Source organism: Hippichthys cyanospilos, chromosome 9 (assembly GCF_059441005.1).
Source record: "Hippichthys cyanospilos isolate Australia breed blue-spotted pipefish chromosome 9, RoL_Hcya_1.0, whole genome shotgun sequence".
Classification (NCBI taxonomy): domain Eukaryota; kingdom Metazoa; phylum Chordata; class Actinopteri; order Syngnathiformes; family Syngnathidae; genus Hippichthys; species Hippichthys cyanospilos.
In genome coordinates, this window is record NC_142377.1 from 12,744,186 (window position 1) to 12,763,436 (window position 19,251).

Genomic DNA, 19,251 nt, shown 5'->3' on the forward strand with positions numbered 1-19,251 from the left:
CGGACTGTGCTGCTTTTTTCTGCTTTTACTCTGTTTCTGCCCTTGTCCCATGTTTTTGGCCGGCTGGTAGGAAGAATTAATCTCCAGCGTAAGGAAATTCCTTCATGTATATTGTCCGCGGCCTTGTGTTTTTATCCTAATCCTCCCTATTGTTTGTAATAAATGCATACAAAAATCAATACACACGGTGGACATGCAGTCCCAGTCCCGAAACACTCTTGACCCAAATCTCACCTCGTTTTCCCTGTGATCCCACTCAAGGTGTGCTGCCTTTTCATTCCCAAAGTTGACACACGGATTCAGGCCAAATGCTTACATTTTATGGGCTGAAAAGCAGCAGACTGTGAGAAAATACGATGCGCAAACACTTTTGTTCTTATGTGCACAAGAGTGTGCGTGTGTGATCATGTCCTACAAATTCACCCCAAGCCTCCACCACCCATATATCCCAATGCCTTGTAGGAGTTCCAGTGAACAGCAGGGTGTCCACAAAGATCCAGCAACTGCTCAACACGCTGAAGAGACCAAAGAGGCCTCCCCTCAGTGAGTTTTTCACTGATGACTCAGAGGAGATAGTCGAAGGTGAGATGCTACAGCTGTTGATCATTATATTTTCATTATACTTCCAGTTCCATTCAATTCGGTTCCATTTTAACTTTCATTCTATTTCATCTTTATTGCCTTGCACTTTTGTGACTGTAAAAATGCCAGTCTGATGTTTTGTTTATTTCAGTGCCCCAGCCGGATCCCAACACACCCAAGCCAGAAGGCCGCCAGATCATCCCGGTTAAGGGCGAGCCCCTGGGGGTGGTCAGCAATTGGCCGCCAGCCTTGCAAGCTGCGTTGGCCCGATGGGGGGCCACGCAAGGGAAAAGTCCCGCCCTCACAGCGCTAGACATCACAGGCAAACCGCTCTACACACTGACCTATGGTGAGGCCTGATTGATTGAATATCACAAAATTGGCAATAATTACAGTGTATGGGTAATCAAATTATGTTTAAAACTTAAAAGAAAATGGCTCATAGTTTTAGATAGACCTGCAATTCTCAATTAGGGCTAAGTGAATGAGCTTAAGATTTTAACAAAGTTTCTGCAGGTATCAACAAATGTAGTTTTATACTTTAAGAGACAGGATCAGAACCGCTTTCTTTTCAAATCAAGAACAAATTAATGAAAACATGGTGCAATTTATTACTAAATTGTTTTATAGTGACTCCTTTGCACAACAGTGTAAGTCTTTAGAAATAGCAGACATTTTATCCTATGGATTTGCTGATTCAAGTAATGCCTAGAGATACCAATATAAATGTAGTTCCAAAGTTTAATAGATTAAACACGGTTGATGCAACACTCTGACTTAAAAATGTTGTCTTTTAATCCAAAAGTCTTTTGTGCTACTTGGGTGTACTTTGTGTGTTTGAATGTTTAATTTTGTCACTCTCCACCCCTCCATCTTTTAGGGAAGCTTTGGAGTCGCAGTGTGAAACTTGCCTACACTCTCCTCAACAAGCTGGGCACCAAAAATGAGCAGATTCTTAAACCCGGAGACAGGGTGAAGACACAAAAGAGTCACACAAACATTGTGTCCTCAACAAAATGATGTTACCTCTATAAAAGTCCATTTTATGTCTTTGTAGGTAGCACTCGTGTACCCCAACAGCGACCCTGGGATGTTCTGGGTGGCCTTCTATGGCTGCCTCCTGGCAGAGGTCATACCTGTACCAATTGAGGTGCCGCTCTCCCGCAAGGTGATAGGTTTCTTCCACAAATGTTCTACTTTCTTAAGAATTAAGAATGTTAATGTTTGTGTGTGTGTGTGTGTTTTGGACATGTAGGATGCAGGCATCAGCCAGGTGGGCTTTCTCCTTGGTAGCTGTGGTGTGGGCCTGGCGCTGACCAGTGAGATATGTCTGAAGGGTTTACCCAAGACCCCTACTGGAGAAATAATGCAGTTCAAAGGTTTGTCTATAATTTATTGGTTAACGAAAATATTTTAATGTTCTAATAATGGCTTTAAAAAGACTTTGTTTCTTACTTACTTCCTGTCGACTGAAAATCACATCTGACGTGCTGGAAATGATCCCAAATTTGGGCAAATTTCTATTTCTGTGGTCGATGGTCAATGTGTAGAAAATGGTGGCGCAAACATTGTTCCAGTGGTGCTTCCAAACAGACATTTTTAGTCAACCTATTTTGAAAGTTGACTTACATGACTTGGTCAACTTTTTCCCCAACACTATTGTGATGTCTTTTTCAGTTAAGAGCAAGTAGGAAAATGTATTTCTAAATGTATTAATTTTACATGGAAAAATCATTTAGTTATCAAAGTAATCATACACAAAATGGTTGTTTTTTACTGCTAAAAAAATAAGGTAGCCCTTTAATGCTGTGCAGGCAAATTTAGCAGAAGAATATAGACATTAGTCGATGTCATTTAGCCACAAACTAGCTGAGACTGAATCAACAGCATGTCTGGTGGTTGCAGCCAAGTAGTGCACCATTTTACTTTAAGAGCAATTCATCATCAGGCAATTCCACACAAATACTTTAGCCAAGAAATACTGCAAGCAAAATCAAAGTATGACTCCTGACAGGGATTTTCTCAATCTGATAGAATTATTTTAAAATAAGGTCTACATCCATTTTTCTTTACTGATGACATTTTCTGCCAGGCTGGCCTCGAATGAAATGGGTGATTACGGACTCAAAGTATCTAACCAAGCCTTCGAAAGACTGGCAGCCGCACATCCCGACGGCCAACACAGACCCCGCCTACATTGAGGTGATAAAGCTGCTTCTCTTGAAATATCCGTCTGTCCATTTTCTAAATATTTCTGTGACCTGATAATAAATTGTTACAATAAAATCCACCTGATCTGAACTGTGCAACTGCTGTTTCTTTTCTACACAGTACAAGGCAAATAAAGAGGGCACTGTTGTCGGTGTGGCAGTGTCTAAGGTTGCCATGTTGACCCACTGCCAGGCATTGACCCAGGCATGCAACTACTGCGAGGGTGAGTGAGCCTGGACATTCAATGTTTTTTTTTTTCCTGAGAGTTTAAATCACAGGCCAATAAAAATGCGATGTCCTATATTTCTCTGCCACAGGTGAAACATTAGTGAATGTTTTGGACTGTAAGAAGGACATGGGTCTCTGGCATGGGGTGCTCACGGTGAGTGGGTGGTAATGATAGCCAGTTGTGTACCTTACATTGAAAAGATGTCTCTGTACGACTTCTTTTTTCGAAAGAGGTCTCCGCATGACCTCTTTTCATCTGTGAAGCCCTTTGAGACTTCGGTGATTTAGGGCTATACAAATACAATTTGATTGATTGATTATAAATATCAATGTCAGTGTGTATAAATATGGTATTATGTTTTATCTATGTGAAGACAGAATTTTGGGTTCACCCAAACTTGATAAGATATGCAAGTTTACACGTTTGCTAAACAAACATGGGATTGTTATTAATCCAATTCAATAATTTAATCCAACAAATGGACCAAATTATAGTTACATAAGGACCAATACATTGTTATCAGTATATATATTGGTCAAATTCTTTCCATGAATTGTTATTTAAGAATAATACAAAAACCTATTTGGGTGCTTTGTTAATTGCTTTATCAAATGCTGTTTGCTAATAGGCCGTGATGAACAGAATCCACACAATAAGTGTTCCATATGCAGTCATGAAGGCGTGTCCTCTCTCCTGGGTGCAGAGGGTTCACATCCACAAAGGTAAAGAGAAAAAATGGGCTCACCTTGAGAAGGATTTACACTTTAAAACACTTTAAGTTGATGCAGTATGTCAACTTTTTTTCTGTAGCCCGATTAGCTTTGGTGAAGTGTCGGGACTTGCACTGGGCCATGATGGCACACCGGGAGCAGAGAGACATCAGCCTGGTGTCGTTACGTATGCTGATTGTTGCCGATGGCGCCAACCCTTGTGAGAAATCCCTCTTTTCTTCCAAACAACGCAGTCATACCTTGAGCCCCACCCATTTTTTGTGCCCACATTTTCAGGGTCTGTTTCTTCCTGCGATGCCTTCCTGAACGTTTTCCAATCCCACGGACTAAAGCCTGAGGTCATCTGTCCCTGTGCCACATCCCCCGAAGCCATGACAGTAGCAATACGCAGGTTTGCCACTCACCCACTTTTCAATGCTTCACACAAGTATTTTGTTGTTGCTTAGTAACTCATTTTGCTTCATTCATGTAGACCCGGATTACCGGGTGCACCACTTCCTGCCCGTGCCGTCCTTTCTCTGGGCGGCTTGAGCCATGGTGTCATCAGGGTCAACACGGAGGACAAAAATTCTGCCCTCACCGTGCAAGACGTAGGGCATGTCATGCCAGGAGGTAAGTTTCTTTCAAACACAAGAGAATACGCTTAAGGAAACCATTGAAATGAACATTGTTTTTTTTTTTTTTTTGTTTGTTTGTTTTTTTTTTATGAATTTGTGTTTATGCAGCTCTGATGTGCATCGTCAAACCAGATGGGCCTCCTCAGTTGTGTAAAACAGATGAGATAGGTGAGATCATAATTAATTCCAGGGCCGGAGGCACCATGTACTACGGCCTGCCAGGGGTCACCAAAAACACCTTTGAGGTATGAAGTGGAGTTAAAGTTCCCCGTGCACGGTTTGTTTTGTTCATTAAATTTCACCACCCTTTCTCTCTTTGCACTCAGGTGATACCGGTCAACGCTAATGGAGTTCCCATTGGAGAGATTCCATTTGTGCGGTCAGGACTCTTGGGCTTTGTTGGTCCAGTAAGTTGGACTATTTGATCAGATTTGTGCCAACGTGAAACATGCTTCCTGACGCTTTTAACAACCCTGCTGTGCATTCCCAGGGAAGTCTGATTTTTGTCGTCGGAAAAATCGAGGGTCTTCTCCAGGTGAGCGGACGGAGACACAATGCCGACGACTTAGTGGCCACCGCGCTCGCTGTGGAGCCAGTCAAGACTGTGTATCGTGGAAGGTGAGAAGATGGTTCAAATACTACTACTTCAGCGTCACTAAGATACTATGTAAGATTACAGTACTTGTAATGTCAGAGTTTACATTGACGGGAAAAGGGTCAAAACTCCAGACAGTTCAGAACCACAAATAAGTCTGAGCCTAACATATTTTAAAATGTTCTTGACATTTTCATCATCACTTTGGTTTCACTGTCCTCCATTAGGCAAAAGAGGATTGGGTAGGAATATGCTACCTTTATTCCATTACAGTTACCTAAATAACTATTTGGATAAATTGTACTTGTCGTAATGCAAAGTACTTTACAGTTTTGTTCCAAAGAACCTCTAGTTTAATTTCATTACATTGACTGAGATTCATGTTTGTATTCATGCAAGTTGATAGATTGCTTTGTGAAGCATGGAAGGAACAAAATATGTCATCTTGTTTCCTAAAATGTCCAAATTTCCTGTTTTGGAAATCTCAAAAATGGGTTCCTATCCATTCTAACCAAAGAAACATAATTTAAGACCAAATTATGTAACTTAATTTGCTGTGATTTGTTTTTTTTCATTTAAGTGATATTGACACTATTTGAAATAGGGCCCGACTGAATGATCAGTTTTTAAGGTCAGTTTTTTTTCATGCTTAATAAAATTGAAATTAATCTCCAACGATTTGCAACAGTTATATACAAGTAACATTGTTGTCATTATTTTTTGACACATACTGTAAATCCATAGCATAACCTTGTACCTTTTAGTGAGCAAAAAAAGGAAATTGTGCTGGATGACACATTGCTTAAAAAAGACACAATCATGAAATACATAGTACAATATACTGGTAAATCAGTCATAAATATGTGTAAATATGACATCCATTCATCAACTACTAGTAACACAAACACGTATGACAAGAACTATGCTCTTCATAATTTCATTAACTGAACCGCACGTTGCATTCTATGAACAAAAATGGCCTAAGAATATTGAATGGGCCCGAATCTGAATTTGCATAACCAGGTGTTATAATTTGGTTTATTTGACGTTGATGATCAAATCACATAAATACATCAAAAGTTACTGACTAGATACGAATACTTTTTACTGCTACTCAATGTTTTTCAGTAAATACTTTAGAATTTAGTTCAGTATTACGTTTTCTAATAGACTTATTACACCTATTTTGGTCCAGGATTATAAAACCAAAGAGACTGCGAAATAGGTAGGCGGAAAGGGCTTGGTGCAATATCAGTGTGTGAATGAGCTGTTTTGCTTATCAGCATCGAGTTATTTTCAAAACAATACTTTGATATCGGACCCATTTACCATTTGCGTTTGTGTGTTCTTGTGTGTGTCAGGATTGCTGTGTTTTCAGTCACTGTGTTCTACGATGAGAGGGTCGTGATTGTGGCTGAGCAGAGACCAGATGCTAGCGAGGAAGACAGTTTCCAATGGATGAGCCGAGTACTTCAGGTACTAGCTTAATCCAACTGTTTTACTTCGTCTTGATTTACATGTTTCGTGGAATCAAATATGCTGTGTATGAGGTAGTCGACATTCTCGGGTTGTTGTTTTTTTTTTTTTTTTGTCCAGGCTATTGACAGTATCCACCAAGTAGGCCTCTACTGCTTGTCTCTGGTCCCAGCCAACACGTTACCTAAAACACCTCTGGGTGGCATTCACATCTCTGACACCAAGCAGTTCTTCTTAGAGGGCAACCTGCACCCCTGCAACATCCTCATGTGTCCTCACACTTGTGTCACCAACCTGCCTAAGCCCCGTCAGAAGCAGCCAGGTTTTGCTTTTTTGTTTTTTAACCAGTTCATATATTGTCCAGTGATCATTTCACACAAAACTGCGATGGAATGTTACATTTATTTAACCATTTAAGCAGTAAAACGTTTTTTATTCAATAATTAATTTGATGACTTCAATACATTTCATTGAAATTGCATACCTTTAAAGCCACATTTTTTTAACAACATAATAAATAAGTACCTGAGATGTCTAAATTAGACATTTAAAAGCTACGTACAAATATCTTTGGAATTGAATGAGTTAATTGTGTGTGAAAATAATTAATCCAATATACCGTAGATAAAATAGTAACATTTTAATGATGAAATTGATTTAATTAGTTTAGTGCACTTTTAAATGTTAGTATTTTATCTATAATTGTTTTGATATCTAAATTATTTTTCAAATGGAATCAATACTTTTTAAAAAAATGTTGGCACTTGCTGTCAACCAATCATGGCTCGGCATGCAAAAGTCACACGACCAAATAAAAAAAACGCGTGAGCCGTGATTGGTTATTACCTGAGCCTTGAGCAGGTGATGTCGTTTTCAGTTGACAACAAAGGCAAAATGTGGTTTTAAAAGTTTTAGTTAGTTCAGTTAAAAAAGAATTCAGTTATCAAATTCATTACAGAAAAAAATACTTTTTACTGCTGAAAATAGCCAAATCATTTTTAGTATTCCTTATACATTCCGCAAACATCGTTGACTGAATAACATTTACAATACAATAAATAAGTAAATAAATAATCCTGTGTCCTGTAGTTGGTGTCGGTCCTGCATCCGTGATGGTGGGAAATCTGGTGGCAGGAAAGCGGATCGCTCAGGCGGCGGGCAGGGAGCTGGGCATGATCGACGACCAGGATCTCGTCAGGAAGGTAGTTTGTCCTCCCACTTTCAAACACTTGCTTACTTTTAAACAACCCTAACGCCAGAGGATCGAGTACATGCACATTCAACGCACGTATGCTCTGATTGCCGTCTGATGGTTGACTGTTAGGCAATGGAGACACTGTTGTAGGCCACAAGTCAGATTGAGATGTAAAAACAAAAAATACTCTCTCTCTGTTTTTACTTGTCTTTGTGGATGTAGCTCTGTATGTGGCCCACCGTCATGGTAAGATTTATGGCCCCTTCCAGTATTTTCCTCATATACCCCTGTTTATTTTTGTCACGCTCTAATCAGTGCTGTATTGTGTTTTCATTTTGGTTGCTTGTGTTCTTGCCTGACACATGCAAAGCTATGTGTATTCTTTTGTCACATAAGCTATTTCAACCTTTGTTGTATAGTTTTGATTAAGGCTGTTTTTGTATTTTATTTTTGTATTTATTTTTGCTTATGCAGCTGTATGTTCAGGAATGCAGCAGCTCTTGCTTTGTGTAGGTGTATAAGATTTAGTCGCATCCAGGCCGAAGCCCCTCCTGTAGAATCACTGGACACTTCCTTTTGTACACCTACGCATTTTTAACGAGATCCCAGACAAGCACACGTTTGCTGTCGAAGTTTAACTATGTTTAACACAGTGGTAGGTATCAATCTGCATTGCATCGTACTGCAATTTGTTTACTGTATTTCGGTACTTCTTAGGAGATGCGAAACATTATACACACCTGTCATTATGGTGCAAAGTAGCTCCACACTACCGCAAACCAATGTTAAATGAATAGTTTTCCGACTGCCACTCAAAACTGAACATTATAGCGTTTCTCATTCGGGCCCCACCGGTTAATTGCCCGTTCAATAAAATCGACCGATTATGGCTTTCCAAACGTCGGCCAAATCACAAATATTTGCTGATTATGGTAACTTTTTGCCTTTGGGAACTCTAACCACTTACAGCAGTTGTATACGAGAAACACTGGCGTCGTTATTTATTACACATAAATCAATACCATAACATTGTATCCTTAATTATATATCATGAGCTCAAGAAAATGAATGGATGGAAATTCGCTTATTTTGTGGACCTGTCAACAAGTGGAGCCATGGCTCGGTGGTAGAGTGGTCGTTTCTCAGCCGAGAGGCTGTGGGTTCGATCCTTTGACCATTGTGACCATGTTGAAGTGTCCTTGAGCAAGACACTGAACCCCTAGTTGCTCCTGCTGCTGCATCGTCAGAAGGTAAATGACTAGTTAGTGTGAAGCGCTTTGAGAATATTAGTGGAAGTCCAAATTGAAGTTTTTATTAGCAATGCTTAGGGGAATAATGCATGGAAATTGTGCAAATAAGTGATCAGGATGCCACTACTTTACAACCAACATAAAGTCACAGCTTGTTTACAAAATTAGAAACTACATAAATTAAGCATCCATCTCTTCATCCATACGTACATACATGTGTTAAATGACATCGATTCAACTCCTAATAGCACCAAAACATATGACAAGAATTAATGTCCTTACACTGTAACTTCATTAATTGCGCCATTATGTGTACCAAAATGGATCCCCTCCCCCCCACCAACATATGTACTGTTGAACCCGTTTCAGGCTGGCCCGTGAATAGTGAAAATCGGCAAATAATTGACAATATTAAAATGCATTTGGAAGAAACAGATTTAATTTGTTATTTTAAAATTAATCTTTTTTTTTTTTGGCCAAAAATCGTCAATGGCCTAAAACAATACATACTACTTATGAATGCTTTATGGTGGGCTGGTGTACCTAATGTTGTGGCTGGTGACTGTACATACCCTCTGTATTCAATTTAATGAGGTGTATCTATAAGTGAAACAAAAACTTTTTTTCCCAGCATCAGTACTTGACAGAGGCTTTACAGTGGAGGGCGCAGACGGATGCCGATCATGTTCTCTACGTGCTTCTTAACGCCAAGGTAACGATTTGATCAAACAAATCACACAACAAACTTTAAAAAAAAAAAGTGTTTTCAACTTTTTTTTTCTGTCCCTATGTGCTTCCCTCATATCCTGCAGGGTGTGGCTGTGAGCACGGCGACCTGCATTCAACTTCACAAGCGAGCTGAGAAAATTGCTGCCGCGCTCATGGAGAAAGGCAGCATCAACACTGGCGAGAATGTGGTGCTTCTTTATCCACCTGGTAGGTTCTGCTGCTTTTTTTCCCCATTGATTTAATCGACTAATATATATATATTTTTTATCTTCTTCTGTAAGGTATTGACTTGATCGCATCATTTTACGGTTGCCTCTACGCTGGATGTGTTCCTGTAAACGTCAGACCTCCACACCCTCAGAACCTGGCGGCCACTCTGCCTACTGTCCGTATGATCATTGATGTAAGTTTATGCACGTATATTCATTTGTGAATATGCTGGTTCGGGAGTTCAAATGGTTGGTTGTTCAGTAATATGACAAATTTCTCATTTTTACTGTCAAGAAATTCAGAACAAACATCTGAAACAGAGCTGTTATGATTGGCTATAAGTACTCATTGTCACTGTGAGTGGCTGTAAGAACTCATTATTTGGTATCATCTATTAAAATGTGCCTATTGAAACCGGTTAGCAGTTGGGATTGACAGTAGCTGCCCTGCGATTTGCTGGCAACTAGTTCAGGGTGTAGCCCGCCGACCTGGGACAGGCTTCAGCACACCTGCGACCCTGTCCTTCTTCTCTCTTTAACCTTCTTCCTTCTTCTTCTTCACAAACCGACTGGACACATTTGATGTTTTACTGCTCCTTCTGGTTAAAATATGAACACCTAAAATCAAACCACTATATCGTAGATTGGAGTAATAGGTTATATTCTAATAAATTACATTCGTAGTGCTTTTTTAGTGACGTTCACATATTTCTTTCCCTTTTTCTCTGAAGCTCCTTGCACTAATTATGTTTTTAATGAAACCTCACTAACTACTAAATCAGTAAGTGTTTTTAAGCGCTCAAATAGCATCAGCCATTCAGCTACTGAAACATTGTCAAAGTACAGTTCCACTATTTAAAAAAAAAAAAAAAAAAATTATTTTGTCACTCTTTTTAAAAGGTAATAATCCCAAACCTCTGATGTCCTCAGCTTTTGGGGGGGATTCTTTCTCCCTTGCTGGCATTGCAACACTGTGTGTGACATCAAGGAAGGTCCGTGTAGAAAATGGTGGCGCAAACATGTTTCCGGCGGAGCTTTGAGGCACATATTTTTATCCTTGGCATTTGACACATTATTTATTTTGTCAATTTACCCGACTTGGTCATCTTTTTTTCCCCCTAGCCCTAATCTGAATAACTTTATTTTCTCAAAGTTTGGGATTTCTGAGTATCTTACCAAAGGATGAGTTATACTCTATTAAAGTCTAAAAAATAAGTTGCATTTTTTTTGCATAAATGTATCAGCCATTCAAACATCTGGTTTTCGCCAGGTCAGTAAAGCAGCATGTATCCTCACAACTCAAAATCTCATGCGGATACTGCGCTCCAAAGAGGCTGCTGCTTCCGTAAACATTAAAACATGGCCAACCATCATTGACACTGGTAAGCTGCATGAAATACTTTTTACATACACACTCTAGCGCATCCCTGATTCTACAGTTGTTTCCATGCATATTTTTTAATCTTAATTTTTATTTAGATGATTAGTGTTTACCAACAACTGTTATTCCCATATATAAGTTGTTTCAAAAGTCTAAAGCTACTAAAACTCTTTCGGTGCTTTTGTTTGCAGATGACCTCCCTCGCCGTCGGCCTCCTCAAATCTATAAGCCGCCCACAGCGGAGATGATAGCGTATCTAGACTTCAGCGTTTCCACCACAGGCATGCTCACTGGGGTCAAGGTGAGATGAGACAAATCATTCTTCCCAAAAGGGACAAATGTGCTTTCAAAAGACTTGGTGAGCTGTAAGAGTAAGAATGCCAGGACTAAATAGGGACATTTCATTTCCCCTAGGTATCAATACGTTTGTGCACGCTTAGTGATTTGCCAAGATCGATGCTGCACGGGCGCCCTCCAGTGGTGTAAAAACAATCATAGCTTTAAATGTTCCCTGTTGAAAATGTTAGAGCTACTTAAAGGGATATTTTACTTATTCAGCCATTTTCAGGAGTTATTCAAAAAATAAATAATTTTTTCATGTACAATGAATACCTTTAAAAACATTTTGCTCATGTAACAACTACTGTAATTACGGCTCAGCTTGCGAACATCACATGACCAAACCCAGAAAACAGGTGAGACTTGTTAACTGAGTCTTTAGCACATGTGGTCCTTTTCAGTCAACGGCAAGATGGAAAAAATATATATATTTAAAGCTGCTAGTAAGTTGTCAATTTAATTATAGACATAACTAGTAATAACTTTTCACTCTTTACAATGGCTCCACAAATAAAAGTATCCTTTAATCTAGGACACACTTTTGTGAAGTATAATGTGGGTTTTTTTCTTTTCTTTTTTTTAAATATGTAAATACCTTAACACTGGCTCAATTAGATTTTTTTTTATTCGCAATACGTTTTAATTGAATCATTGTTTAAAGTTTCAATTTTTTAAATTCATTTCAGTAGCATACAATAATATTAAATGTATTTCTTAGGAATAAATCCAGTGTCTTTTTTTCATTGAACACTTGTGAGCTAAGTATTTTGTAGGTAGTACTTTGTTGAGACCTACCGGGTTTGTTGTGTGATTCTTTACATTGAAAACAAAGAGTGGTGCAGTCCAGTCATCCTTGCCATCTTTTTTTTGACAAACAAATGCACGCAGGCCGCAATTGCCACTGCTCAAAAGTTATGCTCATCTAATCTATATCACTATTAATAGACAAATCGATGAAGTGGTGTGTCGGTGACTAAATTCTCTTTGCCGTTCAGATCTCGCACGCGGCTGTCAGTGCACTGTGCCGCTCTATAAAGCTGCAGTGTGAGCTCTACTCCTCTCGCCAAATCGCCATCTGCCTGGATCCTTACTGCGGTCTGGGCTTTGTCTTGTGGTGCCTCGCAAGGTAGAGTAAATCAAATCATCAGTTTAGCACATGAAATTCTCTCCTAATGCTCTCTCATATTAAATTCTCTAACTCTGTCTTGCTTTGATTTCTTGTCCTGCAGTGTTTACTCAGGTCACCAATCCATCCTCATACCTCCTTTTGAGCTGGAGAGCTGTTTGTCTCTTTGGCTAAGTACCCTCAGTCAGTACCGCGTCAGGGACACCTTCTGCTCATACTCCGTCATGGAGTTTTGCACTAAAGGGCTGGGCACACAAACAGAGATGCTCAAGGTGCAGACTGCCATCCATCCATTACAGTAGAAGGAGAATACAACTTCTGTATTGAGAAGCTTCCTGTACTTGTCTATTTCAGGCCCGTGGGGTCAACCTTTCATGCGTACGCAGTTGTGTGGTGATTGCAGAGGAGCGCCCTCGCCTGGCCCTCACGCATTCTTTCTCCAAGCTGTTTAAAGATCTGGGATTGTCGACCAGAGCCGTCAGCACTGCTTTTGGCTCCAGAGTTAACCTGGCCGTCTGCCTGCAGGTAGGTCCTCCTCACTTGGAGCCATATATTTTGTTAAAAAAAAGAACGCATTTCGATATTATGTAACACTTATGTATACATGCATGTCATTGTGTTAGGGTACCACTGGCCCTGACCCCTGCACAGTCTATGTGGACATGAAATCCCTCCGCCATGACAGGTAACAGGCATATTTATGCACATTTGGTATTTATTAACTCCTAAGACAATCATTCGTGCATTTAAGAAATGTGGGTCCATATTATAATATTTTAAACATTTCACAGTTGACTATAGGTGCATATTTATATATATATATACATATATATATATATATATATATATATATATATATATATATATATATATATATATATATATATATATATATATATACACACACACACACACACACACACGAAATCTGTAATAGATAAATCTCTATCTCTTTGTGTTATGTATGTGTTACAATACATTGTCATTTCAGAGTGAGACTGGTGGAGAGAGGAGCACCTCAAAGTCTTCCTTTGATGGAATCCGGAAAGGTGAGATTGTCTAGTACCGTTTCCCGGACTTTAGGGCTCCATGGGATATACCATTTTTTACATCAGAAGAATCCCACAAAACACCTCCTAACAAAATAGGCCCAATAGTCATGTTCTGATATACTCTCATCTTGGTTTAGCAACTATTTTACTTACTCTGGAAGTCTGGACCTGTTTAGTTGGAGACAAAATGTATATCTGTACGCTATACTGTTGCGTGAATGACAACGGTGAAAACACAGGTTAATTCTACTTCTGGCATCGAACAAACATTGCTATTTGTAGTAAATAATTGTTTTTGTGGCTCTCTGGCTTTCTGCTTAAAAATGATCCACTTAACATTTCTTTCCTTTCCCAGATATTGCCAGGCGTGCGAGTCATAATTGTCAATCCAGAGACCAGGGGGCCACTTGGAGACTCTCATCTTGGAGAAGTAGCCTCAACTTGCAATTTCAGTTTTTGGCATAACCAGTTCATGTCATTTGTGGCCAATCATGAGCTTCTTTCGCTTAGATTTGGGTAAACAGCCCTCACAATGCAAGCGGCTACTACACCATCTATGGAGAGGAGAGTCTCCAGGCTGACCACTTTAACACGAAGCTCAGTTTTGGTGACCCGCAGACCTTATGGGCCAGAACTGGTTACTTGGGATTTGTGAAGAGGACAGAACTTCTGGATGCCAGTGGGGGTAATGGAAAATTAAATACAACGTACATTATAAACCTAGTCTAGAACTACCACGATGGTGTGTATGTGTATCCCCCTGCACAGATCGTCATGATGCTCTTTTTGTGGTGGGTTCATTGGATGAGACCTTGGAGCTTCGAGGGCTTCGCTACCACCCCACTGATATTGAAACCTCGGTGTCCCGTGCCCATCGTAGTATCGCTGAGAGGTGAGCTCTTTTTTTTTTTTTTTTTTCCAATTACTGCTTAATTGAGGTTTCAAAAATGCAACATTTGGACTGCTTAGAGCAGATAATTATACTGCGTGGACATCCTATCAACTTATAGGAAGAAACTGAAGGTCGTTGACTTCCTTTGTTTTTTACACAAACGCTGAGTGTAATTACTGAGCTGGGTGAAATTACTTTGCCTTTTTTTTTTTGTAACGTAATTACAATAACTGGTCCATCCAGTCACTGGAGTTCATAATACCTAATCAAATAACGAGCGGTAGGCTTCTTTCTTTCATTCCAGCGGTTAGTATGTCATGATTTGCGTTATTGGGTTTGCGCATAGAAAGATCTTGGCCACGAGTTTTTCATTTTTTGGTTCTGGCCAAACATTTTCATGACAGAGCTTCCCTAGTTGAAATTAATGACTGTGTAGTCTTAGAGCTTAGGTGTCCAAACTGAGTTCTCGAGAACCGCTATCCTGGATGGTTTTGATACTTTCATCCTGTGAGGCACCTGATTCAAATGATCAGGCTTGTTTTATTGCGATAAAAACAACCAGGACTTTTTTGTGTGTGAAAAAAAATGACCATGTAAAATAAGACTTTTTAAAAAAATATTGCGTTTAAAAAATGACCCGGTATAGAAAGGATTTTCTTTAAAAAAAAAAAAAAAAATGACCACGTATAGCAGTGATTTCCAAATTTGGTCGGGGGCCGCTACCCGCAAGTTTTTGATGTTTCTGTCAGAGAAAGCTTGATCCCCATGGTGAGCATTTAAATCCGGTGCGTCGAAGGACGGAAATACCGAAACATGCAGGGTAGGGACCTCGCTCTTTGCAGGAAATAAACTGCTATACTCTTGTGGTTCCCAGTGCTGTGTTTACATGGACCAACCTTCTGGTGGTGGTGTCGGAGCTGTGCGGCTCGGAGCAGGACGCTCTGGACCTGGTGCCTCTGATAACAAACGTGGTCCTGGAGGAGCATCATCTCATCGTGGGCGTGGTCGTCATCGTGGACCCCGGGGTCATTCCCATCAACTCCAGGGGGGAGAAGCAACGCATGCACCTCCGTGACTCGTTCCTGGCGGACCAGCTGGACCCCATCTACGTTGCCTACAATATGTGAGCGCCGGTTGCCATCGGGGCCGGCTCGGTTTGTACTGTTTGTCACAGACCCCCTTGTGGCGCCCCACTGCATGTCTGTGACTGGACCTGTCATGTTTGGATAGTCACTGTGTTTTAATGATAGATTTGTGCAAATCATTCCAAAGCAGCGATGCCAAGCTGCCAGGAGCGTTGGATTACAAGTGGGACACCCAAAAAGTCCTTGCACGTTTAGTTTGGCCACCCACGTTAGACCACTTTTAAAATTCTGTATTATTGCCTTTCAAAAAAAATAATCGAATACTACTACTAACACAAAACCTCTTTAAGCGCATTCCTCTTAGTGGCGACACTGATTCAAAGAGCTACTACTCAACTTGAATTTTTTGTTTTGTTTTTTTACTTGCAGCTTTCAAAGAAATGCGCAAATGCATGTGCTGAGCCGGTGTCATTTTCCCTCAATATTTTTTTTTTGAAGCGGGTCTTTGACATCAGTTGTGTGCCGAGCCGCTTGTCTGTACTTCCTAAGATATTGAAACCAAATGTTTTCCCAGCTTTCCTGCCCTGATATTCTATATTTCCTGCCTTATAGATTTTCAGCCATACATTCCTCTTATTCATTTTAATAAATCTATTTTTAATGGCTGTTTATTCTCCTTTGGCTTTTATTGGCAATCCAGACTAACAGCCAAAGGAATCATAGAAGAGGCATATACTGCACTTGAAGGCCTCTTTGTATTTTCGATACTGTTACTGTAAAGATATTTTTAAGTGTAAAAAAAAAATGTATAAAAATGTACACTCCTCAGCTGATGAATCCTAGATGGTTGACTTGGCTGCAAGACGGTAGCAGAAAGAAGACTGTAAATAAGAGTGAACCAATTTGATGCTACTTGCAATATCAGTTATGACAGAGTCAAAATAAACACTTGTAAATCATCAATAGACACGATACACATAATGTTGCACTTTCTTCAAAAGCTTCTATTTTATTACAACAATAAGGCATTATGAGTAACATTTCAGGAACATTATCAAGCACGGGGGGCTCATGAGTTTACCAGGAGGGCTGCTGCGGTTTGAGGCCATTAAAAGAAAAGAAAAAAAAAACGTTTTACATGAGCAGCACTAATAACGCGCCTTTCTACCTTGCCAGCACTGAAAGCGCTTTACGCCGTCGCCTCGTTTAGCCGCGCTGACGATGAGCGAGGCGACTAACCAACTTGTGCACACGCTGATGACGCGGCATCAGGAGCAATTTGAGCTTATACGTGACAATGACAATGAGAGAAACAATCCGATGACTGTTTACAGGTTATTTTGTGAAAAATAAGTCCACCAAATTCATCACATATGTTGGTAAAGTCGAAGATTACATCCTTCCTTCATTTTAAGGTCATTTGAATATTTTGTCTTTGTGGAATTTTGTGAAGATTTTTTTTTTTTAGTTCCAAGGGTGGTAAACAGCAAGTCATGTAGTATTTGGATTATTCCCGATTGAATATCTGGATCAATTGTGGCAAAACGTGATGACTTACCATCCATTTCTCCAGGGAAAAAAAAAATTGCATTAAGAGGCAAGTGAAAATGACCTTTGTGCTTTTCTTGTGCTTTTTGCCATCTTTTGTAGCGACCTTACTGGACAATGACCTCTTGGTGATGACCCCTTATTTTTTTCATGTACATAATGTTCTTAGGCGTCACATTAAAACATGACTAACACAATCTTGGAACGATTACTGCAAGATCAACTGTACCCTTGGAAATGCAGCGCTTTGCACTGTCATTACATACTGTACTGTAGAAATCATTTCAAAATGTTTGATCCCGATTTCATGTTTCATAGACTGCATTGTGGAGTTTCCAAATTTAACGCTTGTCATTCGGTTTCAACCCTTACTGAAATCCTGATGGAACAAATACACATTCTTTGCTTTAACCTTGTGTCCTCAAACATACACACAGGGGCATCTCATATATATATATATATATATATATATATATATATATATATATATATATATATATATATATATATATTATTGATATATAAATATGTATATATTCAGGGAACTAAACTCAGCTAATACAGGGATGGACCAGGTGGTCTCTTGGTGCAAATTGTTAACTCATTCATTCACAAAGACATGTTTTTACCTTTTTTATTTATTGTTTTGTTTTTTTTATTTTTAATCCCAGAGATTCAATCCCAGGTACTTTTTTACAATTTGTATATGATTTTCAATTCAGAGGCTGGGACAAAATGACTTCAGTATTAAGGTAATTAAGTACTTTAGGTGATTATTAAAAGAATCGATGAATACATTGAAGTACCTAAAAGGACTTTATTCATTTTAGTGTTTAAGGTCTCGACTTTCATTTGCCAACAGCCAGAAAGTTTAAATTCTAATCAACATGTATGAAAATAAGGACTTAGTAGACAGTACCCACACCGTGGAAAGATGAATGCACCAAAACTTTAAACGTGTTTTTTTTCTTCCTCAAATTAGGGAAAACTCAGCAACTTTCAAACTGTTATTTGTCCATTTTTAAAGGTCCCTCCATGTATTTTAACAGTCTGAATTTGTGAAAATCATCATAAAATGGCCTACCTGAAGTTGAATGTCTGGACGTAAAAAAAACGTAAAAACATGTTTGGGATCGAATGTTAAATATAGTTTGAATTACACTTAATGAACAAAGAGGAGCAGATACTGTTCATCTACATTCTACCTGCATTGCTAAAAAAAAAAAAAAAAGATCTTATTTTGGCTTCCTGCTCTTCTTTGTTAGTTCTTCACACACTATGCAAACCTGCTGACGGTGCAGTTTTGTTGAAGCGTGCACTGTCGGTCAATAATGCTCACACATTTTTAATCACTATAAAGCCACTGATCATGTTTTCAAAAGTACTTAAGGCGATATTAATCTCTCTTGAGTTGTTCTGTTGATATTGTGTATGCACCCTCAAGCATGTTGTATAAATATTAAGTATCGATTCATTCTTAACTGCTCTGTGATAACACTAAAGGAGGCAGTTCAACTCAATGTAGTGCAGAAATCCAGGTGGTACACTCCTTGTTTGTTTTCACTTATTTGATAATTTGCTCAGTTGTAATTTGTTTTATACTGTGAAAGAAATACAACAAATAAAAACATTTAATCATCTCTGCTGAGCTTGTGCATTGGAAGTCAGTTATTTTCTTCATCAACAATTCTTTTTTATTCTTTTTTATGCTAGTCAAGCTACCATTTTCTGTTATTTCACAAATTTTCCGACTTTTAACAATCTCACCCTGAAATTCATTAAGATTCAGCGTATTCAGTTCACCTTGGAACACATTTCAACATTCAAAACACTTCTACAAACAAAACATTTTCAGAGGAAATTTACTAATTCTTCAATCCCAAAATCACAAATTCATACGTTGTACACGAGTCACCACAATTTCTACAAACATGAAAAACTTAATTTTTTAGGAAATTAGAAAAATTGGTCACAAAAATCTTATTTCCTAGGGACACAGATACA

The 19,251-nt window shown here is 39.1% G+C and overlaps 1 protein-coding gene across 4 annotated transcripts in view; it reads left to right on the forward strand.

Moving 5' to 3' along the window:
• The window catches only part of dip2bb (DIP2 acetate--CoA ligase B (putative)b), a 35,861-nt gene extending 16,966 nt beyond the window's left edge, over positions 1-18,895 (forward strand). The window contains exons 7-40 of one of the 4 annotated variants that reach the window (XM_088423046.1): positions 71-88; positions 463-582; positions 734-931; positions 1,463-1,554; positions 1,640-1,750; positions 1,838-1,961; positions 2,675-2,784; positions 2,914-3,016; positions 3,111-3,175; positions 3,651-3,744; positions 3,833-3,952; positions 4,030-4,144; positions 4,226-4,365; positions 4,479-4,615; positions 4,697-4,777; positions 4,861-4,988; positions 6,327-6,441; positions 6,562-6,763; positions 7,531-7,643; positions 7,859-7,882; positions 9,518-9,598; positions 9,699-9,822; positions 9,897-10,018; positions 11,095-11,206; positions 11,397-11,506; positions 12,540-12,670; positions 12,774-12,942; positions 13,025-13,195; positions 13,294-13,355; positions 13,662-13,719; positions 14,078-14,152; positions 14,233-14,407; positions 14,491-14,614; positions 15,489-18,895. In XM_088423046.1, the coding sequence (XP_088279172.1) occupies positions 71-88; positions 463-582; positions 734-931; positions 1,463-1,554; positions 1,640-1,750; positions 1,838-1,961; positions 2,675-2,784; positions 2,914-3,016; positions 3,111-3,175; positions 3,651-3,744; positions 3,833-3,952; positions 4,030-4,144; positions 4,226-4,365; positions 4,479-4,615; positions 4,697-4,777; positions 4,861-4,988; positions 6,327-6,441; positions 6,562-6,763; positions 7,531-7,643; positions 7,859-7,882; positions 9,518-9,598; positions 9,699-9,822; positions 9,897-10,018; positions 11,095-11,206; positions 11,397-11,506; positions 12,540-12,670; positions 12,774-12,942; positions 13,025-13,195; positions 13,294-13,355; positions 13,662-13,719; positions 14,078-14,152; positions 14,233-14,407; positions 14,491-14,614; positions 15,489-15,741 (3,977 nt within the window). In that variant the 3' untranslated portion in view covers positions 15,742-18,895. The remainder of the gene's footprint in view (positions 1-70; positions 89-462; positions 583-733; positions 932-1,462; positions 1,555-1,639; positions 1,751-1,837; positions 1,962-2,674; positions 2,785-2,913; positions 3,017-3,110; positions 3,176-3,650; positions 3,745-3,832; positions 3,953-4,029; positions 4,145-4,225; positions 4,366-4,478; positions 4,616-4,696; positions 4,778-4,860; positions 4,989-6,326; positions 6,442-6,561; positions 6,764-7,530; positions 7,644-7,858; positions 7,883-9,517; positions 9,599-9,698; positions 9,823-9,896; positions 10,019-11,094; positions 11,207-11,396; positions 11,507-12,539; positions 12,671-12,773; positions 12,943-13,024; positions 13,196-13,293; positions 13,356-13,661; positions 13,720-14,077; positions 14,153-14,232; positions 14,408-14,490; positions 14,615-15,488) is intronic. The other 3 variants (XM_088423049.1, XM_088423047.1, XM_088423050.1) reach the window with 3 other exon arrangements.
• Positions 18,896-19,251: the final 356 nt, after the last annotated feature.